At 37.2% G+C, this 27,396-nt stretch overlaps 1 protein-coding gene across 2 annotated transcripts; it reads right to left on the reverse strand.

Annotated features, from left to right (window-relative positions):
• Positions 1-3,441: 3,441 nt before the first annotated feature.
• UBA3 (ubiquitin-like modifier activating enzyme 3) lies at positions 3,442-26,263 on the reverse strand. 2 transcript variants are annotated; one of them, XM_005857188.2, is made up of 16 exons: positions 26,008-26,263; positions 24,674-24,754; positions 20,838-20,920; positions 18,799-18,879; positions 14,319-14,362; positions 13,640-13,704; positions 13,191-13,346; positions 12,361-12,463; positions 12,113-12,226; positions 5,593-5,646; positions 5,055-5,091; positions 4,890-4,971; positions 4,225-4,325; positions 4,042-4,105; positions 3,894-3,948; positions 3,442-3,575 (listed from the first exon to the last, which is right to left on the reverse strand). In XM_005857188.2, the coding sequence occupies exons 1-16, from the start codon at positions 26,125-26,127 to the stop codon at positions 3,487-3,489; spliced, it is 1,329 nt and encodes a 442-aa protein (XP_005857250.1). In that variant the 5' UTR covers positions 26,128-26,263; the 3' UTR covers positions 3,442-3,486. The 2 variants fall into 2 exon arrangements, with proteins under 2 accessions (XP_005857250.1, XP_014397992.1); XM_014542506.1 differs by lacking the exon at positions 24,674-24,754 and having other exon boundaries at positions 26,008-26,261.
• Positions 26,264-27,396: the final 1,133 nt, after the last annotated feature.

A 27,396-nucleotide genomic window follows, 5' to 3' on the forward strand; every position in this document is an offset into this window, starting at 1 on the left:
GAGCCGCGGGCTACCCCCAGCCCTTCCCACCGCAGACGACGGGGCGCACTGCGCATGCGCCGGCTACTTCCACGTCCACAACAACCAGAGCTCGGAGTTCCGACGGTGGGCGGAAGCCGAAGAACGCTGACGTCACATCCGGAGCCCAGAGTTGCCATTAGTTACCGAAGAACGCGGAACGGTTTCCCTTGACAGTGAATCCAGGGGTAGAGCAGGAATTCTCAGCAATTTTCCCGTGAGTTCCTTCCTAGAAATTTGCTCGCTATACTAAGAACTAGCGCCTTGCCAACAATAATTGCAAACAAATGAAGTTTGGGAAGCGCACTTCTACTTAGCGCTTTGCCTCAAATATTTACTTATGGTGGTAAGAAGAAACCCTGGGTGGGTTTGGGGATATACCTAGAAATACTGGACTTTGTATTAAAAAACCTGACCCAGCCCACCTGAGAAAAGGCCATCTTCCACATGAGTTTACAGGCTGGAACGAGGGTGTTGAAGGCACCATCTCTCCCTTACAATAGAGGTCCTCCCTCTGCCCCTGTCAAAACAAACCTGGGAAGCACTAAGCTTATTCCTCTCTTAATGTGTACTGTGCATATTATTTAAAATACCACTGTTTCTGCATGCAGTCCTCAAACATCTAGCTATATGAAGAAATATAATTGGTGCCCTTCCTAATCTAATCAGAGGCTGTTTGGTTTGGCCCTATAGTGTTAAAAGTAAAATTCTACCAACATTTAAAAGCCAGAGATTTCATACAAAAATCCAAATTTCCAGTTGATTTTGAAAAATAAGAATTCTAACATGGAAAACACAGATAAAGTGATTGCCCCTTTTAACAAGTGCTTTTCACTCCAAGGTCAGGGGAAGGTGAGAGAGGGTGAAGGGGAAGGAGGAAGCGGGATGTGTTGATGTAAGGAAACTTGACTTGGGGCAATGAACACACAATACAATATACAGATGATGTAGTATAGAATGTATCAGAGGCCCAGTGCATGAAATTCGTGCACTGGGGGGGGGGGGGGGGGGTCCAGCCTGTCCTGAGCCCTCTTGCAGTCTGGGAGCCCTTGGGGGAGCAGGCCTAAGTCATCAGTCGGACATCCTTAGTGCTGCTGTGGAGGCAGGAAAAGTTCCCTCCACACCACTGCACAGGCCAGTCGTGAGCCCGGCTTCTGGCTGAGCGCACTGACCACCAGGGGGCAGCTCCTGTGTTGAGTGTCTGCCAACCGGTCATTCTGCCATTTGGTTGATTTGCATATTAGCCTTTTATTCTATAGGATTATAGAAAAATACTTTTCACTCCAGTTTGCCACAGACCCAACTAATCTTATTCTATTCTTATTACACCCTCCCTTGCTGTGGTTATTTACCTTACCTGCCCCTTCCCCATACTTGAGGATTTTACCCCACTGCAAGGAACTATTTTTCTTTTAAAATCCCTTCCAATACCTCTAATTGTACATTTTTGGATAAATGACCTAAACTCTCTAAAACTATTCAGCTCTTAGATGAAGATATTGTCAACTTCTTACTTACAAGTCTACTTTTTTTTCTGTAAGGACATTTATTTGCAAGTTATGGAGGTAAAGGAAGGGCCCTTGGAGCTTGGGAATGAGGAGGCTAATGGTGTGGTGCCTGGGGCAGGGAGGAGGTGGGGGAAGGGAAAGGAAAAGGGAGGGGCATGCTCTTAGGAGAGCCCTTACAAGTCTACATTGAGAATTATTATTGCACCTGTATAAAAGTGCTAAATGTTAGTTCCTTCACTTTCAAAAATTTATACTAACGCTGTCACTTTTTAAGTAGAGAAGTCTATCCCATATGATTATATAATGAAACAAATTGTTTGTCAATGTAGAGCTTAAAAAAAAAAGTGAATATGTAGCCCAGTGATAATTAGTCACAAAGCCTATGAATAGAAGATTGCCATCTAAGTCAAAGACATAGTGAGATCATATACATGTTTCCACACTAAGATACTAAAACTCATTTTTCAGAACTTATGCTTGACTTTGTTTTAAGCCTCAGTGTTTTTTTGGGGGGAGGGGAGGGATTTTAAGAAACTTTAATATAAAAATATAGTTATTCTACTTAATTACAATATTTATGTGAGAGCAAATTAAATTAAAACAGTAGATATTTACTGTGGCAAAAATATTAATGCAGGTGCCATAAAAATTCTGTATTACTAATTCTGCTATACATTTAAAAATTATTCCTACAATACTACAGAACTACTTATTACCCTTAATATTTTGACTGTTTTTAATATATTTTTTTTTTATTGATTTCAGAGAGGAAGGGAGAGGAAGAGAGAGATGAAACATCAATGATGAGAGAGAATCATTGATCGGCTGCCTCCTGCACGCCCCCTACTGGGGATTGAGCCCGCAACCTGGGCATGTGCCCCTGACTGGAATTGAACCTGGGACCCTTCAGTCCACAGGCGGACGCTCTATCCACTGAGCCAAACCAGCCAGGGCACCCTTAATATATTTTTAAAAGATTCCGTGAGAAAAGTAGATAATATATGATTTTATTAATAAATAGTGTGAAAGCATCAATGATAACTTTTCTTTTAAACAACCATGTCTTGACTTTAATGTTGTGCATACTGGCCTCTATGGCACTGCAAGTAAACACATGAAAATATTTCTCATTTCCATGCACAGGTATTCAGCTCTAACACCATTTACAAATTATCATGGGCAAAGTAACCTTTGCAAAAGTTAATATTCATTTGAACAGCCACAATTAAATATTAAAACAAGCAAGATACAGACTATGTTCAATATGCGCCAGATGTCAAGTGGTAACATTTAATGTTATTTAGAACTTAATTTTCTTATTTTCTTTATAGGGACATCTTTTGTATGTGTGGGTGCTCAAATGAAAACTGAGGAATGCACTATTTGACCATAATAACAAAATTCACACACAAGAGGGTGTTTGTCTCCTCTAAAAGAAGTAATACATTTTTTGCTCATAATCTCTAAGCATTATTTCACATACTAGAGGCCCAGTGCACAAATTCGTGCATGAGTGGAGTCCCTCAGCCTGGCCAGCAATCAGGGCCACGGGGGGACTGCAGGAGGTTGGCTGGCCTGGGGGAGAAGCTGTGGGAAGTTAGCAAGCTGTGGGGAGGGGCCACAGAAGGTTGGCTGTGGGAGTGCACTGACCACCAGGGTGCAGCTCCTGTGTTGAGCGTCTGCCCCCTGGTGGTCAGTGCATATCATAGCAATCGGTTGACAAGTCGGGTTGTTCAGTCGCTTAGGCTTTTATATATATAGACTATTAATGAAAATACTTAGAAGCACCAACCCCAAATTTTGTCTTCAAGGGACAGTTATTAAAAAAGAGTGGCTCATTACATTTTAAAAAAAAAGGTCAAATTTCAGCAATACTAGTGCTAAAAATAAATCAAATTTCTTAGCATACACAAAGTATAGTATTTCCATAAATTTTCTATTATGTGCAGATTTATTTTCCTTAAGAAGTAAAATGAAGTTTGAATAGTACTGTCTGTGGTGTGGTGACATCAGCAACTGCCAGTTCTTGTCCATCAACAAGTCCCAATTCTAAAACAGAAAAAGCATAATTAACCCAAGGGGGGAAAAAAATCAACAAAAACGATAACGACACACAGATACACAAACTATATAATATTATGGTTAAGATAAACATCAGTAAAATACATTGATTAAAGGCAGTAATATGTTTGATTTCTTTAGACATTTTTGTGTATTCTACTAAAAGAGCAATTAAATCTATTATTTCTAAAGATGTAAGTATTTAAGATGAAATCATTATTTGAAGGTATTAACAGCAAATCTAAAAGGAATTGTTACTTTTACCAAAAAAAGAAGTTGATTATGAAATATACTCATTTAAAATACCTTTCAATGTCTTGGAGAGATTTGGCCTTGTTCGTTCTTCAATAGAGGTTACTGACTAGAAAACAAAATTATTTTAATGTAAAACACATTAAGTGAAATTAGACTTTTAATGTAATTGTGAAAGAAATAAAAACTGAACACTTCTCACCTGTAAGTAAAGGGTTCTATTTTTTCCCTCTAATGTTGCTGTGATGGCTGGAGATTTCATCTGCCTAAATATAAGTATGAGGGGAAAAATCAAAAATCACTTTTTAAAAAACAATTCTAGTTTTTAAAGTTTTAAAATATCAAAAAATATTTCTACAACATAACAGAAGTCCAGAACACTTACAGAGAAGCACTATTGGTTAGATAATCCAAAACCTCCTGTAGTTTTGCTGATGGAGAAAACTGAATATTTTGCGGAAGCTGGCTACAAGCTGGACAGTTTTCCTGCATATATGAAACACAATAAATCACAGCAGCACATGCACCAATAATAGTCTCCTTATAATAATGAAATAAAAATGAAGCTGTTTTATAACCATGCATGTTTCCTATGAATGAATGTTTATGCTTGAAAAATCTATGCTTTTCATAATCGGCCATTTTTCCTAAATTACTTTGCTACATGGTATTTTTCAGACTACACTATAAAAGATATATAGTATAGTAACTAAGGTTCTGAAAGCTAGATAATACTTAGGCTATGGCAGTGGTTCTCAACCTTGGCTGCGCATTGGAATCACCTTGGAATCTTTTTAAAATCCAGATTTCTGGGTCTCATCCTCCAGAAATTCTGTTTCTTTGTTACTAATGTTGTCGCCTTACCCAAAACAACAAAACAATTTCTGGAGGATGAGGCCCAGAAATCAGGATTTTAAAAAGATTCCCAGGTGATTCTAATATGCAGCCAAGGTTGAGAACCACTGGGCTATGGGCAATTTCATTTATTAACATTTAAAAATCAAAGTATGCATGATCAAAAAAAGTTCCCATTAGTACAATACTACTAACCTTTCTCTCTGCTTCAAATGTGTATGTGTACAGTCCATCTACATCATTGAATACCAAGTAATTATTAAGGGGAATATATGCGCTGTAATGAAAAAATGTCCACATTTATATAACTGAACCAGATCAAAACAGAAACTTATATCCATATTAAAAAAAACTCATTACCTGGTGGCTATTTTAAAAACTTCAGTGGCACACACAGCTGAAAAGGGGAGAAAATAAACGTGCTTTAACTCAATGAAAATTAAACATTTAAAATTGGACGTTTTTTAGAAAGTCAGTAGTAAATTAGAACAGATAAATTTACAAGGCTATTGATTAAAAATAGATTAAAATTTATATACTCTTATTTTTAAAACACTGAAAAAGTAACATTTTATATTTGTTTTGGACAATACAAGTAATAGAGTATGTTTTCCTTCCTCTTCAGATTAATGAGCAGCCTGTTATAATGACTAAACAGAAATGGTATGAAAATATCTGCTTCCTACAGAGCACTATGTGATATAATGTAAAACAAATTATATGCAAGGCCTAATAGCTGATTCTTTTTTGGACAGCTTAATTACACCATCCACCTAAAAGATATCACATTCCTATTGCAACAGTTTTCTGAGATCAAGAAGCTGCAGAAATGTCAATTTAGATATCGAATCAAAAACTAAAGGAAAGAGAGCGTCAAGTGATGGCCTTTTTTCCTCACCTGCAATGACGGCATTTGTGGAAGCTACTGCAGGGATGATTCGTTTTACTACCCCTGAAAAACATACTGATTAAAACACGAGCATTTCTTTCAAAAAGTAAGTATCTTAAGTTAGGCAATATGATTTATTAAATAACATTTTCCACAACTTGATTTGTCAGGCTTTCAAGTGACAAAATAGACTTAAGTTGAACCATGAAGCAATCTTCTTCCACATTCCCATCATTTTGTAGCATGTTCAGATTCTTAAGGAAGTTACAGTAGCAAAGAAAAGTAAACTCTTCACTAAGCTTCATAGATGAGACCATGAATAATAGCTAACAATTAGGGTGTTTATTGTGTTCCAAGAACATCGTGAAAATTAAATAGATATTACTGAATTTTCCTAACATCCTTATGTTAGTCGTCTTACTCTGATTTTAAGGACAAGGAAAATGAGGTTGAGAGAAATTGTACCACATCCACAGCTATATACCTAGTAAGTGATGGGGCTGGTATATGAAACCCAGATCACCCCAAAGTGCATAACCTTAACTGATACGTGATATAATGCTATAATCAGTAAGGTTTGGGTAAACTATAATGAACAAGAATTACCTTATCTTCATTTCACTCTACAGCTTGCACTCCTCTATTGCATAGTTCTCCATTTCTACCCTACTTTTTATATCAGTACTCAGATTAGCAATGAACAAAGCTCTACCTTAAACAATTTTTTAAGTAGAAAATATTCTATTTTATGACTACATTTGAATTGTTCACTTTAGAAAAAAAACTACAAAGGCAAATACCTATGTTAATTATATTGAAGTGTGAGGGAGCACTGAAAAATGGGACTTCTGGTATAGGCAGGATTCAAAAACTTCAGAAAAAAGGCAAATTTCTTAGAAGACATGAAGTCAGTTAAGTCTGGAAAGCTGTTTTTAAAAAGTTAATTCTGATCATATGATTACGTATAATTCCAGAGCAGAAGTAGGGAGGAGCTAATCTGATGACAGTTAAACTGGATGTTCTCCAGTGAGCCACATATAGTAGGACGTAGTGAAAGGAGGAGCAGGTAGTCACAAACAGTAAGGAGTAGAAGACATTGCCCAGCAAGAACCAGAATGGCAGCATAGGTACACGCCAGTACTTGCTGCCTCCCATAACCACATCAAAATTACAACTAAAATGCAGAACAACCATCATTCAGAACCACCTGAAATCTGGCTAGATGGAAGTCCTACAACTAGAGAAATAAAGTCTATCAAGACTGGTAGGAGGGGCAGAGGCACAGAACTGGCTGGTCCGACACCAATGTGTGGCGTGTTTTGTTGTTGTTGTTTTAAAATATATTTATTGATTTCAGAAAGGAAGGGGGAGGGAGAAAGAAACATCAATGATGAGCGAGAATCATTGATTGGCTGCCTCCTGCACGCCCTACCCTGGGGATCAAGCCCACAACCCGGGCATGTGCCCTGACCGGGAATCAAACCCATGACCTCCTGGTTCATAGGTCAATGCTCAACCACTGAGCCACACCAGCTAGGCAGTGTGGCGTGTTTTTAATTTGGATATCTCCCCTGCGGAGACATTACATGAGAAGCCATGGTTCCCAGGCCTACATCAGACCCCCCAGCCCAGGGTTCCAGAGATGGGAAGAGAAGTCCCCGAAACTTTGAACTGTAAAAAACAGCCGGGATTGTTGCTGAGTAACAGGGAGGATGCTGGATACCCAGGCAGTTCCTCTTAAAAGGCCACCACCACACAAATTTACACGGTTCTGCTTCCTCTGAGCTCCAGCCCTGGGGCAACAACTCAGGAGGGATTCAGGGACGTACAGGGAGGAACTGGATTGTCTGGCATTGGAGCAAGAACTCAGGGGCGGCTTTCTCCCAAGCAGGGGTACTCAAAGGGGTCATTGTTCCTATGCTGAGACCTCCCTCCCCTGCCCCTGTCACAGAGCTGACTGGCAGCCGTATCTGAGTTCCCATCAGCATGGCTCACATTGTTGGCTCCATCCTGGTGATTTCCTGAGACCCCACCTCAACCAACCTGCAGGCCCACCCAGGCTGTTTGCAGTGGCTTTTCCATATGAATGCCTGTCCTGGCTCAGGCTTCAGACTTTCCTAAAATCTCTCAAACAAGCAGCAACTGCCATCAGCGTGCCCCAAACCTATTAATAAGAGGCACAAGACCCAGCACTAGCAACAGTCTGCCTTCCTTCACACCTTGACCTTACCGGGGCACCTCCAAGCCCAATACAAATAGGAGAAATCTGCAGATCTCTCCGTAACTCCTGCCGGGCAGCCCCAGGCAGTGGCTGACTTTGCACCTCCTGGAAGGCCCCAGAGCCACTGCACCTGGTGGAGAGCTTCAGACTATACCAGATTACAACTCTATACATTCACAAGCAACACACTCAAGGAGCAGACCCAGTGAGAACAAATGCCCCACTTAAGCAAGTCCTGCTCCATAGGGGTGTTTCCTGCAAAGCAGCTCTCACATTGTAGTTGTAGCTGGTCCTCACAGCAAATTGGCCTGGAGGTCAATTCCTCTCAGTGATGCCAACAGCAATCAAGGTTCAACTACAACAAGACTATGCACATAGCCCACACAGGGGCACACCTAAATTGTCCAGCTCAGGTGACTGGGGAGGCTGAGTCACTGGCCCTACAGGACACCTACTATACAAGGCCACTCTGCCAATTCGAGGAGACATACCAGCTTTACTAATACATAGAAACAAATACAGGGAAGCAGCCAAAATGCAGAGACAAAAGAAACATGTCACAAATGAAAGAACAGAAGAAATCTCCAGAAAAAGACCTAAATGAAATGGAAGCAAGCAAACTTAGATACAAAGTTCAAAACAATGGTTATATAACATTGCTTAATGACTTAATGAGAACTTCAATGGACTTAGTGAGACTTTCAAGGATGTTATTGAGAATTTCAAAGACATGAAAAAGGTCCAGTCAGAAATAAAGGATACACTAACTGAATAAAGAATAATTTACAGGAACTCAACAGTAGAGTAGAAGATGCTAAGAATCAAATAATGATTTGGAATAGGAAGAAGCAAAAAACACCCAATCAGAAGAGCAAAAAAAAAAAAAGAATCCAAAAATATGAAGATAGTGTAAGGAGCCTCTCATACAACTTCAAGGGCACCAACATTTGCATTATGGGGGTGACAGAAGGAGAAGAGAGCAAGATATTGAAAACCTGTTTGAAGAAATAATGACAGAAAACTTCCTTTACCTGGTGAAAGAAATAAATTTACAAGTACAGGAAGTGCAGAGTCCCAAACAAGAGGAACCCAAAGAGGCCCACACCAAGACACACCATAATTAAAATACCAAAGGTTAGAGACAAAGAGAGAATCTTAAAAGCAGCAAGAGAAAAGCAATTACCTACAAGGGGGCACCTCAACAGAAACTTTGCAGGCCAGAAAGGAGTGACAAGAAATATTCAAAGTGATGAACAGCAAGGACCTACAACCAAGATTACTCTGCCCAGCAAAGCTATCATTTAGAATTGAAGGTCAGATAAAGAGCTTCACAGACAAGAAAAAGCTAAATGAGTTCATCACCACCAAACCAGTATTACATGAAATGTTGAAGGATTTTCTTTAAGAAGAGGGAGAAGAAAAGAAAAAAAAGAAGGCCAAAAATATGAACAATAAAATGGCAATAAATACATATCTATCAACAATTGCATCTAAAAATCAAAATAAATGAACAAGGAACCTAATGAACAAAATAAACTGATGAATAAAATAGAACCTGAGGCATGGAAACATGGAACAGACGAATCTCAGAGGGTAGGAGGGAAGGGGGCCAAGAAGAGATTAACCACAAATCTTATATGCATATATGCATTACCTACAGACAATAGGGTGGTGAAGACCTGGGATGGGGTGGGAACCGGTAGAGGGGGGACATCTGTAATACTTTCAACAATAAAGATTTTTTTAAAAATAAATTAATTTTAAAATAAAATTTTTTTAAAAAGAGCACTGCCAAAATGATAAGGACTCCCGTACCCTCCACCCCTCAAAAAAGCTGGACTTCACTTCTCCTTTTGCTTTGTATTCCTTGTGAAGGCCCTTAATCACCAGGCTGCAAAGCATGCACCTGCTCCAAGGTAGAGGGATGAATGAGAATACATATGAAAAAGAGTTTCCAGTTCCTAATCAGGACAGACTGAATTCATTTATTAATTCAGACCATTACCAAATGTGTACCATATGCCAGACACTGTTCTAGGTGTTACGCAAAAAAAAAAAAAAATCAAAAAAAAAAATCACCTGCTCTCATAGAGCTTTCATGCTGATGTGGGGGATAACACTCAGTAAGTACATGAGGAAATTTCAGATACTGAAGAGTTCTGTGAAGAAGAGTAAAATGAGGTCTATGTTACAGTTGGATGATCAGGGAAGACCTTTTTCAGGAAGTGATAGTTTGAGCTGAAACCTAAACCCTGAGAAAGACCTGGCCATTCAATGACCTAGGGAAAGAGCATTTCTGTAGAGTAAACAGCAAGGGCAAAGGCCCCAGAGCAGGGATGCATACGAGTGTGCAAGTATGCAATATTCCTTGCAGAGAAAAATGAGACTAGCATTAGTTCTGGGCAATTATAAAAAGGTAAAATACTGAATGGTTAAGAAGTCATTTTCAGTTGAATGATCAGGAGAACTGGTTAATACCTGAGGGATAAGCAGCCAGGCTTGAGGGGGTCCAAGGAAGAGCATTGCAGGCATAAGGATCAGGAGGATATTAGAGCTCTAACATAGGAATGAGCTTGGTGTGGTCAAGGAACACAAAGCAGGTCAGAATAGGGGAGTTCAGGAAGCAAAAAGCAGTGTGTAACAACGGAATTTTCAAATGACATTACTACGACATCAGTATACTGTATATAAGGAAATAATCACAGAAGAGAAATGGCAGATTTTCAAAAAGAAGACAAAGTTCTTTCTTGGGAACTTGACAATGACCTTGGAAAAATTCTATAAAGGATGAACTGTGAGTTCCTAGACCAGGAAGCATTGATCCCTAAGACTGAGCACTATGATTGTTCACTGAGACAAGTCCTCTTGGACTAGTCCCATTTAGTCACTCTGACTAGCTTAGAACATCTGGAAAGGTCTTTCATGACATCCTTGTGAACAAGACAAAGAAATACGAAGTACTCAAGAAGGCCTGATCAATAGAATGAGATAAAACCTAAAATCTAGGGCCAGATCAGAAGTATGATTCAGACATCAATTCTCTGCCAATTCAGTCTTACAGATGAGGCTTAGCAATTGCATATATAGAAGAACTTCTACGTTTTAGTGGGCAATTACCTCAAAAAGTTGAAAATATAGGATCAATGTTAGCAACAAACAACAAAAAACCCTCCTCTCCTCCAAGGCTACATCAATTATCAGAATTATCAGAAGGCTGTTATCTAAAATAAGAATATTTTAGATATTCTATGTAGATTCTAACCTAGCTAAGAGAATTATGGATAACTGAAATATGGTTATAGAAAAACAACATGATGGGGACTTAAAAGTCAGACACATGTCAAAGGGTTAAAGGAACTAGGGAGGTTCGTGGCAGTGATAAAGATTTGGAGGGAATGTGACCATGTTCTCAATGTGTTAAGTGCTATTACTTAAGGGAGTTAGGTTTATACATATATGGTATACCCTGGGACAATACTCAGATCAAACTAAAGATGGAGATTTCTGCTCAATAGCTAGAGTAATTTTCTTTTTTTTCTTTTTTTTTAAATTAAATTTATTGGCATGCCTTCAGTGAATAACAGGACATAGGTTTCAAGGGTGCACATCTGTAACACGTGGTCTCTGTGTTTCACTGTGTTTTGGACAATGGGGTTTTCAGAGGAAGTGCAGACCAGGTGACCCCTTCAAACCACCAGGTCTTGATTCCAATGAGTGAGGTTGCTGCAGAAAGCACACAGGTGGCATCCGATGGCCAGGGAAGGGCGTGTGGAGTCCAGAGAGGGCGTTAGGACCTACCAGTGGGTTTATCTCTTACAGGATGGATTGTGCCCCTTGTAGATTACAATAGAGAGCATTCTCTGGACTCAGGAGATGGGGACTTCGTACAGACATGAAGGTCTGTGTAAATAGAAATAAAGGAAAATGTATTCCCTGAAAGTGTATGGAGGTGTGGACCTGTACTAGAGTAATTTTCTAACAGTCTTGTCCAAGTGTGAAACAGACTGCCCCAGATGGTGATAAATTGCTCTTCATTGAATGATAAAGTGAATGAGTCAATTTCCAATACTAAGTAAATAAGATTCAATGATTTTATCAAAGTCCTTCTAGCTAAGTAGTACTATGGATTCTGCTGCTCATTTCCAACTTTGGGGCATCTGAAAACTATTATTTCCAAGGTACCTTTACTGAACTTCAAATGGATGGTAGTGTCTAAAATCACTTATCATTTATTTCCTCCAAAGTATCCCCAGCCAGTAAAAAAAGGATCATCCCAAGATCATTATTCATGGCAATTTGCTAACTTACCTTGCGTGAGTCTGTATGTAACACCCCTAATATTATAGTGTGATGCTCTCTCTAGAGATTTTTGGAAAATCCACTGAATATGATCAGGATCATCTCCATCTAATGGAACCCCTTCTGTTAGGGGAAAAAAGAGGAGAGAAAAACAGAAACAGAAACATGAATCAACTTGTTTTTGATGTAATTATCCAAATGAGTTATATAGACGAATAAATACTGTTAACTCTGGATTATGAAATTAGGTTCCTTACCTCCAAAAGGGTGCTCCTTAGGCCACTGCAATAGCCTTACATACTCAATACAGTGTTCTGGTAGCCTGGGCATAGATGCAATGGTGCACATGGGAAAATTAACCTAAAAACCAAGCCCTTTTTAGTGGATTTAAAACAATGACTTAATTTAAAAATGTAATTTCTAGTTATGATTTAATTTGTAACAGTTTGTTATAATTCACCTTAGCCCTCCACTTATAGAAACAAAACTTTTATACCATTAAGATTTCTAAAAGTATCTGAGTCACTTCACTCAGGTTTTCCCTATGTAAATTTAACTTTGTTAAACTGTGTAAAAAATATGCTGAATAAATTCTCAAATTTGTTATGTTTACCTGATCTAAATCTGAAGGTATGAAATAAAAGCAAATTCACAGAGTGAAATTAATTCCAAGTGAATACTCATAAATAGATCAAAATTCTAACTGTCCTCTAAAGTGGATATATAGATGAAAGAGCCTCATCTTTGGAAAGATCATTCTCATCCTTGGTATCTGTATTTCCCAAAAACAATCACAGGCAAGGAAAACAGATGGTAGCTCTATCTAACATACAATTTTAAAACTGATCCCTTAATCCCTACTCCCAAATAAATTAATACAAATAAATTATGAAAGCAATAGTATCAAAACTATATTTTTTCCTCAAATAGAGCAAATTTCATATTTTATCATTTTTTCTTCTCAGCATGATTTTAAAAATCTGGTTACCCCTAATTAAAAATTCTAAATATTGAATAGATTTAATATTTCAACCGTAATTCCATCCCAAGATACTGTAAAATAAATGCAGGTGCTTTTTAGGGTTACCTGTGGTGGATACAGCTCCAGAGTGCATTCAATACAAGCAGTCATTCCAGGCAGAATTACCCGGGCATTTCCTTTAAAACCTTCTGTCCCCCCATCTATCAAAGGGACAATGGAGCTTGGATCTAATACACCATCTTCATAATTGAGAAGAGATATCTAGGAAAATTATTTGAAGGGTTTAAAAGGAGAAGGGGATAAGAATTCAAAAGATAAAGCATGCTGTCAAGTAATTCCACAAATCAATAGCATGACTGAATATTAATATATCAAATCAAGGAATATTAGCAATATTGGTCCTCACCTAAAAATTAATGATAGCAATAAACAAGTACATGAACTTAACTGAAATTAAACTCTGATTTTTAAAAAATATGATATGCAATTCTAATTTTCAGTGTGTTAAGAGCAACAGCAAGAACTTCAGAGAACTGTAACACTAAAGTCTTTACCAGCATGCCATTTATCCATCTTCTGGCTATGATAGAGTCCAATCCACATACAATTATATGAAATTCTATAAGAAAAAAAAATGCAAGCTTAGTTTTTAAAAGTGCCATGGTACAACATAATTTACACCTTCTAAAAACACACACACACACACACACACACACACACACACATCACATCACATCACATTTAGCCCTGGCTGGGGTGCTAAGTGGTTAGAGCATACGCCTGAGGGCAGGTTCCATTCCAGTCAAGGGCACATACCTTGGTTGTAGGCTCAATCCCCAGCCCTGGTTGGGGCACATGCAGGAGGCAACCAATCGATGTGTCTCTCTCACATCAATGTTTCTCTGTCTCTCCCCCTTCCTCCCACTCTATCTAAAAAAATCAATGGAAAAAACATCCTCAGGTGAGGATTAGCAACAAAAACAAAACCCACTTTTTATTATAACACACACATATACAAACATCTCCTAATCCTTACTCAAGTCAATGCAGAAAAATGCAGTTAATGGTGTCAAGTAAGAATTAAAACAATGGCACTGTGCTCTTTTCAACCCGTCAACAACCTTATTGAAAAACAACACCACGAGATGAAAACAACTAAATAGCCTTCAAATAGCTACCAACCAAGTAATAGTTAGAATTTAGTGGGAGATGAATTTCAAGAGAACAACTTACGTCGATAGAAAGTGTCATTAAAATCCTGGATCTTGTTGAAATGTCTGAATATAAGTAAAGGAACTTGAACTGCTAAGTTTGTAATTTGTAAAGTGAATTTGATAATACCATAAGGAAAAACTTATAAATGTATATTTAAAACAAGAAATAGATCATAAATGTTCAAAGTAGTGGAATTCAAGGAATATGACAAAATGAACACAAGCCACTTCCTGACAAAACCGTTTTGTTTTTTTTAAATATATTTTATTGATTTCCCACAGAGAGGAAGAGAGAGAGATAGAGAGTCAGAAACATTGATGAGAGAGAAACATCAATCAGCTGCCTCCTGCACATCTCCCACTGGGGATGCGCCCGCAACCCAGGTACATGCCCTTGACCGGAATCGAACCCGGGACCCTTCAGTCCGCAGGCTCCATCCACTGAGCCAAACCGGTTTCGGCCAAAACCGCTTTTATAACACTCCTCTCCCGAACTAGTCTCCCTCTCATCCCTGAACCCCTATATCATTTAATTATATTTATGACTCTGTAATATTTTCTACTTGTTTTTATATCAAATCCTGAGCCCTGGGAAAGCAGAATGTGTGTATCCTCAACCATCAGCATCAAGCCAAGAGACAACATTTAGCAATGGGATCAAGTATATCCTAGTTCCTATTTAGCTGGGTGATTTTAAGAGTTACTGCAAAACTAATTAAAAACAAACACACACCCTGGCTGGTGTGGCTCTGTGGTTGAGTATCAAGCTATGAATCAGGAAGTCATGGTTTGTTTCCCAGTCAGGGCACATGCCTGGCTTGGTCTCCAATGGGGGATGTGCAGGAGGCAGCTGATCAATGATTCTCTCATCATTGATGTTTTTATCTCTCTCCCCCTTCCTCTCTGAAATTAAAAAAAAATATTTTTAAAAAACACACAGAAGATCCCAAAAAACAACTTTTTCAGTTGTCAATGACTTATTATTGGTTTTTTGGGGAGTGGAGGTGGGGGGTAGAGAGAGAGATGAATTCTTTCTTCCTCTCTCAGTTTACTAGTTTTCTAAGTCTCTTTTATCCAACAAAACCCTACCAGCAGTCTCCCCCTGCCTGGGGGTGCAAAAGGAACCCCATTCAAAACTGGCTTGGCATGAATCAATCATAGCACTTACCACTGTAACAACCCATATGCACGCAAAGCATTTAACTTTCTAATGGAGCAATTCTGTTTAATAATATATGTTATACTTCTCCAAAATTACAATAAATAATCCATTATTCATGTTTTTAAAGCAAAATAGAAAAAGAGGAATAAAAATTTGACCTACAAACAAAGCTATAAAAAATAAATTCAATACAAGCCATCACCCATTCAGATCTCTGTTTCTTGAAGCTAGGCAAACAGGGGACATAAGTGACAACTAGAACAGAAAGATCAAGAGAACCCGAGCAAACACTGGAGGAGCAGCCATGAGGGGGGGACCCAAGGAGCCAGACCCAAAAAGCCCATCTCCTGGATTTCTATAAAATGCCTGTTTCCCAGATCTAAATAATGGGACAAAGTGTACATGTTTGTTTCTTCCTCAACAGGGGCCTGTATTTGCATCTTTATACCTTTTATTTAGAAGTAACAGATTCACAGGGAGTTGTAAAGAGAGTACAGAGAGGTCCTGTATCTTTCACCAGGTTTCCCCCACCGGTTACATCTTACATTAGTACAATCTCAAAACCGTGAATAGGACATTGGTACAAGTGTGTATCGTTCTGTCATGTGTAGACTGTGTAACCACCAGCCTAGACATACAATCGATCAGCACCAAGATCTCCCTCCTGCTACCTGCTCTGAGTCACACCTTCCCTGCCCCCACCATGCCTAACCTGACAAACACCGATTTATTACCATCTCTATAGTTTTGTCATTTGAAGAGTGTTATATAAATAGAATCATACAATAGATGACCTTTTGAGATTGGCATTTTTCATACCGCATAATGGTCTTGATATACATCCAAACTATTATGTTTCATAGTTGGTATATTTTTATATTGAGTATTATTCCATTGTATGGCTGTATCACATTAAACAATTCATTTATTGACGGATGTTTTGGTTGTTTACAGTTTTGGGCTACTACAAATAAAGCTGTTCTGAACAAGAGAACAAGTTTTTATGCAGACTTAAGTATTCATTTCTCAGGGATAAATGCCCAGGAATGAAACTGCTGGGTGATATGGAAAGTGTATGTTTAGATTTTTCAGAAACAAACTACTTTCCAGATGGCTATAGTATTTTACACTGAAGCATAGTGGTCCCTCCTTGGAAAAACTGCTGTTTGAAACTGCTGTTTGAACTACTTTGTATTCTTAGTCTCTTATTCTGTAGGTCAACTCTATTATTTTTAGACTGTAAAAATAACTGTTTTTTGCTTGAATAGAAAAGATAAACTTAATTGTCTGACCTTGCAAGCTAGCCATCTAACATAAGGGACTAATACAATAATACTGATGCCAGATGTCTATATAAATATGTACCCAAGATTACAAATGTCTATATAAATACTCAAAATTACGAAATTGTCTATATAAATGACAAATATTAAACATAATATATACTCAAAATTACAAACTGTCTACAAAAGTAACTTACACAAAAAAACTAGAAAAATATATATATAAAAAACATACTCCCTCCTGTATTTGTTCAGAATTTGACAGAGGTAATCTGCTCTGAACCTGCACGCAATAAAGATGACTCCTAACTAATTGGCTCATTAGGCATCTTGTCCAGCTCAATGATTTGCGGTACAACATTTCCCACCAGCAATGAGCAATCCAGTTCTTCTGTACTTTTGCCAGCATTTTAAAAATTATTAAATATTTAAATAATTAAAATTATTATAATTTTTAATTTTAGATAGTCTTATAGTTGTGATAATATTTCAATGTGGCCATAATTTAGATTTGTCATAGCTAGTGATGTTGAACATCTTTTCATGTGCTTTTGACCATCTTTAGTGAAACATCTTTCTTTGTTGTCCATTTTCTAATTGCATTATTTTTACTGTTGAGTTCTGAAACTTCTTTATATATTCTGAGTCCTTAGTCAGATACCTGCTTCCTAAGTATCTTCCAATCTGCAGCTTGTCTTTTCATCCTCCTTCACAAAGTAAAAGTTTTTAATTTTGATGTTCAATTTATCAAATTTTTTATATATCATGCCTTTAATGTGGTCAACGAACACTCCACCAAACCCTAGATCCCAAAGATTTTCTCCTGTTATCTTCCAAAGTTTTGCAGTTTTACGTTTGACACTTAAACCTTTCATCCATTTTGAGTTACTTTTGGAGGTTAGGTCGAGATTCATTTTATCATCTATGGCTATCCACTGGCCTCACCACAATTTGTTAAAGAGATTATCCTTCTTCTGTTAAATTGGTTTTGACCCTTTGTCAAATATCAATTGGCCATACTTGCATGGGGCTATTTCTGTCCTGTCTGTTTGACTGATCTGTGTGTCTCTCTCTGGCAATCCGACAGTCTTGATTATTGTAACTACATAATAAGTCTTGAAATTAGATAGTAACCCCTCCTACTTTTTTTTTTTCAGCATTTAGGTATTCCTTTGTCTTTCTATATCAATTTTAGAATAATCTGGTTTGTACTGACAAAAATTTTCCTGGGATTTTGGCAGATTGTGTTAAACTTAGATACAAATTTGGGGATAAGTGACATCTTTACTATGTTGAACTGTCCAGTTCCTAAACATGAAATTTCTATTTATTTAGATCTTCTTTGATTTCTTTCATCAGCATTTCACTGTTTTCAGCATATAAATCATATACTTATTTTATTCACACCTAAGGTGTTTTTTTTTGAACGTTATAAATGGCATTGTATTTTAAATTTCAGTTTCCACATGTTAACCGCTAGCACATAGAAATATAATTGAATTTTGTATGCTGACTTTGTATCCTGTAGGATTTTCTATACAGCAAATCCCATCTCCTGAATTTCTATAAATACTAAAAATTCCCCTGATCTAAAGGTATGAAAACCAAGAAAGTGAATACTTTTTAAAAAACATACTTCTTATATAAATTGACTCTGACACACTTCCATTTGGTTAATAATATACTGACTCTCTATTTTGTCTGCTACTTTAAGGAGACACAAAGATTAATTGGATCCAACGTAGGGGCTTAGAGTCTAGTAGAGGAGATATGCAACTGATACTGAACATAAGGGCAATAATGCAGAATAAACAACAGTACTAGTTAAAAGAAGCTTAATTTAAAAATTAGTGCAAAAAAAATGTATACAACCTTACAGAAAACACTGGTAGAGCAAAATGTTATCAGCAGATAGCTTGGTAATAACTTACTGCTACTGATCTTTTTCTTTTTGCTTATCTGTATTCTCTGTGTTAATCATGTCTTTCATAGTACAGAAAAACACACAAAAGCTTCACAAAATCAAGTAATTTTTTTGTGTGTGAAAAGGATACGGAACTACAGTGCAATTAGGAACTCTGTCATTTAGAAATTCTGCAGCAACTTCAGCTTTAGGTCTTCCAACATCTTTAGGCCTACAGGAAAAATTATATTTCAATTATTATTCATGATATGAATCTAGATGAGCTGCATCATTTCAAACATAAAAATATGCATGTTGAGTTTAATTAGAGAACATTTAGAAGGAATATTTGTATCTAAGTATTTGGGATGAACAATCAAAATGTCAACCCTTATTCATGTTCTAAATTAAGTACTGACAAGTCTAAGTATTTAGATGAAAAAGAGAAGTTTTATTCCCTTAGATAAAGCATAATAATGGCATGTTTCATGGTCATTTCTCATTGTAGCGTTTCTCAATGTAAAAAAACATTTATCCCAGGCCTAGGGCCTTCCAAGTATCTACCCTGAATCCCAGAACTTAAAGATGTTACTATGCAGGTCTCGGCTGAAATATACATAATGAGATTCATTCTAGGGATGCAGGAGCCTTCACTTATCACAAGTAATAAATTTTGTGTCCTGTAGTAAGTCGGAATCCCATTTTTGTAAAAGGAATAATTCCAAAGGCATTATCTAAAAATTAAAATGTCACTAATATTTTCATGAAGCTAAAAATACAAGGCCTTAAAAGATCATTCCTTGATAATAACCATAGCTATAAATAAGAAATGACATGAATTCTCTCTTCTAATCTCAGTGCAAATGACATATTCTTTCCTAGTACTTCCTCATTCTCCTCACAGAAATCATTCCCAAATAGTATATACATAGTAAGTGCTTCATTACTACTTTTTTATAGCATATTTTTGTTATATATATATGTCTATCATACCCACTGGACTGAACACCTGGGAAAAAATGACCATATTCTTATCTCCTCCATATGTAAGTACAGGATAAACACTTTAAAAATAGTAACAATTTTTAAAAATCAATGACTATTTTATTTAAAATTAGAATATTAAAGAGCCCCGCCAGCGAGCTCAGTGGTTGAGTGTCGACCTGTAACTAGGAGGTCACGGTTTAATTCCCGGTCAGGGTACATGCCCAGGTTACAGCTCGATCCCCAGTGTACAGCATGCAGGAGGCAGCTGATCAATGATTCTCTCTCATCATTCATGTTTCTCTCATATATACGTTTTTAAAATCTTCATTATTTTAGCCACAAATTGAAGGGCATGGCAATTATTATGATAACCAATTAACTCAATAGTGGTTTTTTTGAGAACATTTATACACCAAAGTTAGTTAGACTGGCAAGGGCACCAAAACTTTTCTATAGAGAAGGGAAACTTCAAGGGTTAAAATATAAAGAAATAAATAAAAGTTAAATGAAGAGTTCACATTGTAACAACATTTCAATAACTTGACTTAGTTTAACCCATTCTTCAATCTCTTTAAGAACTTCCACAAAGGTAAGTTAGAGGTTTTATACCTATCCTAAATCTTTTATCTTTTCTGCTAACCTAACCTCAGCCTGCATATCCAGGACTAACTGATTGCTTTCTGTCAGTAACCTAATCACTAGAGAAAGAAAAGTATTTCATTATCCTCCACATCTATAATTCTTTAATTAACAGACACTTTTATCTAGCCACTCAAATCCCTAAATGTTACATACTAAAATTTATTAATGAACTTTTCCTCAGAACTACATATGTGTGCCACTTCCAGTTCTCAAAATTATCTCTAACAAGCCATTCCCAGAGGACTCTGTACTTCATGTATGTCTAAGGTAATTATCCCTTTCTTCCATTTCAATTGCTCCTGGCTTTTTCTACTTCATTCTTCATCTCTTTTCTCCTCTGTAAAAAGCTCAAATTCCATCACAACTTAATTGTCCCAGAGTCACCACTCAGATTTTGGCTCATGTGTCCCCACCAATGTACCTCACTAGGGCCTAATATTCCAGCTGCTGTTCTCTTATGAAATCACCATGAGGAGGGGCTGAACTTTGTGTCTTCAGAGCACAATCACCCCCAAATCACATAAACCTGTTGGAAATTTCTGTTAGGAGATTAAAACTTACCTAAATAAAAACTGCCTATTTAAATTGGAAACATCTATAGTGTCCATGTCTATAACATGAATCTGTCTAAAACCAGACAAAGCCTGTGGGAATAAAAAAATCCAATTAAGCAGAAATTCCCTCACATTTGAAAAATTTGACATTTATTTTCAATGTAGTCCTAAATCTACAAATTCTCAATAATAAATTCTGCATAATGGTATTCATTGTTAAAGAGACTTACAAAGTATATATAACATTTATGTTCCTGGAAAGGTCAAAAGGTGTAACTGCTCAATTTTAATTTATAACCAAAAGAGAATAATTCAAAATTTCTACAGTTGTTTTATAATCTCATAAATACATCTGTAAAGTTTATTGCTTTGCTACTGCTGGATACTTTAATTTTACTAATCTTACTAATTAATTGCACTTACTAGTCTTTTTTCAGACTATTATTATAAGCAATTCATACAAGCTTTATCTTAGTTTATATAACATTAAGCATGCACCATTCAGAAATAACTATTATAAGGTACACATGTCACAAACACACACACACACACAGATACACTGCACATGTAAAAGAAATATCTTAAAAGTATTGAGTCAAGCCCTGGCCGCTGTGGCTCCGTGGTTAGAGGGTCAGCCCGCACACCAAAGGGTCTTGGGCTCTATTACTGATCAAGGGCATGTACCTGAGTTGCAGGTTTGATCTCCTGCCCTGCTCGGGTGTGGGAGGCAAACAATCAATGTTTCTCTCTCTCCCCACCCCTCATTCTCTCCCATCCTCTCTCTCTAAAATTCAAAAAAAAAAAAAAAATCCTTGGGTGAGGATTAACAACAAAAGTATTGAGACAAGAATAAGCAATCAGCCCTAGCTGGTTTGGCTCAGTGGATAGAGCGTTGGCCTGAGGACTGAAAGGTCCCAGGTTCGATTCCAGCCAAGGGCACAAGCCTGGGTTGCAGGTTCGATCCCCAGTGTGGGGCATGCAGGAGGCAACCAGTCAATAATTCTCTCTCATCATTGATGTTTCTGTCTCTCTCTCCCTTTCCCTTCCTCTCTGAAATCAATAAAAATATATTTATTTAAAAAATTAGCCTGCTGTATTTGGTCAAACATTTAATTAATTCATCCCCAATGCCTTGGCAGGACCAGACCAAATGATTTCGTGGGCCTTACACAGCCCAAGCCTGCTCTAAACAAATGTTCCCTCTCACCACTCCACTGAAAACAGCACTTGTCTAGGTCACCAGTGAACTCCATGTTGCCATCTCCAGTGACCTGACCCGTCTGAAGTACTAGTATTTGGCACTGTGTGGATCAATTCCTAAGAACACATTCTTCACTTGGTCACTACATGCATGAGAATTTTTACACTTTACCACATTCAGTTTTCCTCCTGCTTTACTGGATTCTTGAGAGCCCTTGTGCTTAATTCTGGTGATCTCAGACAATCTTTTTTTTTTTTCCAGACAATTTTATAAGCATACCCAACAGACATCTCAACAGTTTCCAAATCCAAACTCAACCATCTTTTTCACCAACCCCACCAAATCTGTCCTTCTCTCAGCCTCATGTCAGTGAATGCTAAATCCATCTTTCCAGGTGCTCAGGGCAAAAACCTTGTCATCCTTGACTCCTTTCTCTCCTGTCCCACAACCAACCCATTAGCAAATCCTGTTGACTTCATCCTCTGACTGCCTCTCACTACCTCCAACACTACCACCCTGCCCTAAGTCAGTCATCTCTGGCTAGATGACTGCAACAACCTTCTACCTCGCCTCTCAGCTTCCTCCTCTATTCTTCTTTAGTCTTTTCTAAATACATCAGCCACAGTGATCCAGGTTAAAAGTCAGATCAAGTCAACTCATCTGCCTAAATCTCTCTCCAATGACATTCTGACTCAGAGAAAAAGGCTAAGTTCTTACAGTAACCTCCAATGCCTTTTGTGGTATTAATTTCAAACATCTCCAGCTCCCATTGCCTCTGATATCCTCTCCGAAAATACTTCCCTTACCTACTTCTGCTTTAGCTGCAAGGACCTCCTTGCTATCCTTGAACAGGACAGTCATGCTCCCACTTCACAGCGATTGCATCTGCTGTTCCCGAATGTTCTTGCTCACCTCTTTGCTCAAATAGCACCTCATAAACCAGGCTACCTATATTTCATCTTTCCTTGCTCCAAAACATCTGACATACTATCTATTTTACTTATCTTTTTCCTTTCACTAAAATGTAAGCCCCACAAATACCTATTTTGTTCAATGCTATACATGCCTGGTTTGTAGGCTTGATCCCGGTAGGCGGCATGCAGGAGGCAGCAGACTGATGTTTCACTCTCACATAGATGTTTCTCTCTCTCTCCCCCTTCCTCTCTAAATATCAATTAAATAATAATAATGTCATACTCTTTTTTTAACAATGAGCCTTGGGGGGCATACAATCAATTTATAAAAAGATGTGTATCTCTTATGTACTGAAATAAGCAAAGTAACAAGTGGTAAAATTAAAAAATCTATTTTCTTCTGCGTAAGAGAGTATTGCAATGCAATAAATAACATGGCCACCTAAAGCTGCTTGATGACTACTCTTCAGATCTAATCTCCAATTACTTTACATTTAAAATGAGTATCTATCTCCTTTGCAAATAACAGCTTCAAAATGGAAAAGGTTAAGCATTAGGGAATATGTACATGCAATGCCTATCAAAACCACTACCCGCCCTTCCCTCCTAGAACTCTGGTTCTCACACTGCTCGAGTATTTATATCTGATAAGGTACTGACATTTGGGTACCCCACAGAGTACATCATACATATTGCTATTTATTTTGTGTGAGTTGTCTCCCCAAAGAAACTTCATATTCATTAAGGACAGAGAACATGATGATCTACAATCCCCACAGAACCCAGCACAGCACTAAGTACCATGAAGTGTATTAAGTTTTTGCAGTTTCACCAGGAGGGATGTTAGTGCTTCCTAGCAAAATTAACATGGCTGTTTATATTTAAACTTTAGCAACATGGCTGACTTTTTAGGTATTTTATCTGGTTCTTTTACTCACTTCATTTTCTAAGGAGTCTACTCTAGCATTTCCACTTTTCTACACATCAGTAGAAGCCTAGAATATATCAGCTCTCAATCAATTCTCCTCCTATCCATCTTTGTTAAATAAACTGATACTTGTTAAAAAAAAAAAAAAAAAAAGCTTCTTTGTGGTTATCAGAAGTCAATGAAACGAATTAATTAAATCACAAATTATGGATTTCAAACCAGTATACGAAATAGTTTCACTAAATAGTACCCTCTCTTAAAATGATAGTCGTTAAAAACAAATTAACGCATGGTTCAGTGAACACCTAAGAACTGATCATCTGGATTCGATTCCAGGCCCATCACTGTCATCCAAAACAGCGAGGTAAGCCATGTAACCTCTCAGAACCACATCTCCATCTACTAGTACATAACATGAGCCAATGCCCTATCTATCTAAGTGGGTTATCTTAAAGAGCAAAAGAAATCATCAATACTTGCAAATTGCATGTTAAAATATGAATTTCCAGTTTTGTTATTTGAAATTAGTGAGTGCTTTGCGAGAGGATGCACAAAAATTTCCTTGATAAAGAGCAGAGAAGAAAACAGAAGAATGTCTATCAATGATTTATGTTGAGCACTTTACAATTTAAGACTGTCTGGAAGCTGACTTGCTAAACTTATCTAACAAAGGCTCAAAACAGAGGTTAATAATAATAAAGAAATTTCCTAATATGACAGAAAAGGAAAATTACCACGAAGGAGAAAAACACATATTATATATACATGCATGTATATATATATTTACATATATATATTACCAGATTTTTCAGGAGCTCACATCCTAAGCCGCCAGCTCCAATGACTAGAACTTTACATGTATCTAACAAAAACTGGAGAGACTGTAAAGAATGAAAAGGCATATTAAAACCTAGTTATAAAAAACGTAAGTACCATTAATACAACAAGCCATAGTTTCTGATGTTTCCATGAAAAATGCAAATGAGGATCAAGAGCAGACTTTCTATTTAATAAACTCTTTTAAATTTATGAACAAGGTAGAATCAGAAATTCTATAACCCTAATGATTTCAGAGCATTTCAATTTCAATGTGTTTACATTGACTCTTATTGTATGAAATTAAAGGTTATTTCTAAAAACAAAAACTATGGCTAGTTAAAGGTTATCTTTTTTTTAATCTTGAGAGGGGATGGAAAGCATCAAATTCATTATTTAACTGGCTTCCTAAGAAGAGAAAAGTATAAAAATCTTAAGAACTGGGGATCAAACACTGCACAAGGTGTTTAAAGGTCTTCAGGAAGAAAAAAAAAACAGATAAAATTCTTAGAAAGTTGTTTATCAACAGAAATACAATTCAAAACAATCACTTAACAAAAGTATCTTAAATAATAAGGCAAAAAAAAAATTCAAAAGCACAGGAAAATAAGATAGAGCCAAAGAAAGGCAGAACACTGTCAATTCTGTCCAAAGACTAAAGGAGAGAAAAGTAATTCAGTTGAGACCCTGGTCAAATCCAAGAGTTTGTACCTTAATTCTAGGTGTAGCACAATATTTTTATTTCAAAACAGTATCTCTTCACAAACACCAAATGAAATAAAAGTTTACTAAAAAGGATACATTCTCTACCTTGTAATAAAAAAAAGTCTTATCTAATTGAACATTTGCTTTAAGTCAGACACTATCCAAAATTCCATTCGTTTTACAGAACTCATATAATTTTTAGCATGCAATTAGTTATACTCAATCCTAAGATGCTCAGTTGAATTAAATTCCAAGATTTAAACAAGCATACCTATCTTCCTATCAAAAGTAATTTCTAAGAGCAAAACTAAAAGGGGAGTGTGTCTCAGAAATCACTTTAAACTAAAATTTAAAGTGAAGTTAGAATTTTAAATGAGATTATAAAGTTATTTTACTAAAAAAAAGTCAACATATTACATGAGAAATGCAAAAATGACTTAAATATTAGCCATTCAAATAAAATCAGTTGCAAATATTCAACTTAGTATTTCAAGATAACTTACACAATTTTATTAGTATTTTTACTATAAGAGCAAGTGAAAAAGAAAGCATCTTATTTTTGAAACAAAACTATTAGAGGAGTTACTTAAAAATAAAAATAAATGTTTCTCACTTCAGTGCTCGGTTCGAAATCAGGGTGTGTGAAGGGTCCAGATCGCTCGAGGAACTTCTTTACATGGTTCCAGCGACCGTCCCAGTCTCCAGTGTCCCCACACCCACCATCAACAGCCATTCTGCACAGAACACAGTAAATTCAGCTGCAAAGGTCAGTATGAAAAAAACCGCACCTACAACTATTATGGCTTCCCCAAAAGAAAAGGTAACACCAGACCTGCTCAATAAAGAAGGAATTATTTAATGTGATCATGCTCATGCTTTTAATTATTTTTCTTGGCTATTATAATTTATCTAAAGGTAAGAACTGCATGTGTTTGATTAAATAAATCAGTCTACCTGTTTCTGGGTTCCTAAAGCAAGCCAAAATCAAACTTAGGATATTGTTTAGTCAGTGAGAAATGGGCTTTTATACATTTGGAATTTATAAAAGATCATTGCAAACTTCCCCAATCTGTTCCTTCAACACACTTGGGTCAGGCAATATGTTATAAGAGGAAAATAAATATGTAACTCCACTTTCAGAATTGTGATGGTTCACATTTAATATAACTCGGGTGTCCTTTGCAAGTGTGAAAGATGTGATTTAAAGATCTTTGATGAAAGGAACGTTCACACATTTTTATCTGAAACAGGTCCCAATTTTTCAAAAAAGAATCTCTTTAATACTATGAGATGGTTTTTGTTGCCACTGAACACAAAATGTTTTAGGTTAGAATCTTTTATATCACACAACTGAGCGTGTTCTAAGACTGGACTGCTCTATCTACTTAGTAATGATTTTAGTTTTCAAATTTCCTATAACCCCACAACTTCTACATCCAAATATATTATTAATATCCAATTTTAACAAAAGGGACCAATAAGTATGGCCTGGCAATAAAGACCTTGGGTTTTGATATTATAGCTCATTTGGTTCCACAATTAATAGCACTGTGACCTTAACAGCCATAAAACTCCTCTACAGATTTTTATAGCTACTTAGGGTAAGAATGAGGCCCTGGTACAATACTGGGCATATAACAGGGTAAGGATCCAAACTATCATGTTAAGCAAACGTGGGGAGGAAGGGCGGGGAGAAACGTGAAAAGCAGCTGCCAGGCCCGCCCCCTGCATTGCCATCTCCAGCGGGGGCGACACCTGAAGCCCCTGACCAGCAGCAGGGCGGGGGGTAAATGCGCACAACACTCCTTTAGGAGCCAATTGCTCTGCAAAAGTGGCCGAAGTGCTCAGTCCGATACCATAGAAAGTTCCCAAAATCTGCAATTAAGACTGTCTCCGTGTGTACGAGCGGGCAGTACTCGCTTCGTGTGCAAGTCAGAGCCCTTCCCAAGGTCACGTCTCTGACGCGGGGGCGCTGGGAGAGGGGCGCCAGGAGGTCCCCAGA

This window comes from Myotis brandtii, unplaced genomic scaffold (genome assembly GCF_000412655.1).
Source record: "Myotis brandtii unplaced genomic scaffold, ASM41265v1 scaffold1080, whole genome shotgun sequence".
NCBI classification, from domain to species: Eukaryota; Metazoa; Chordata; class Mammalia; order Chiroptera; family Vespertilionidae; genus Myotis; species Myotis brandtii.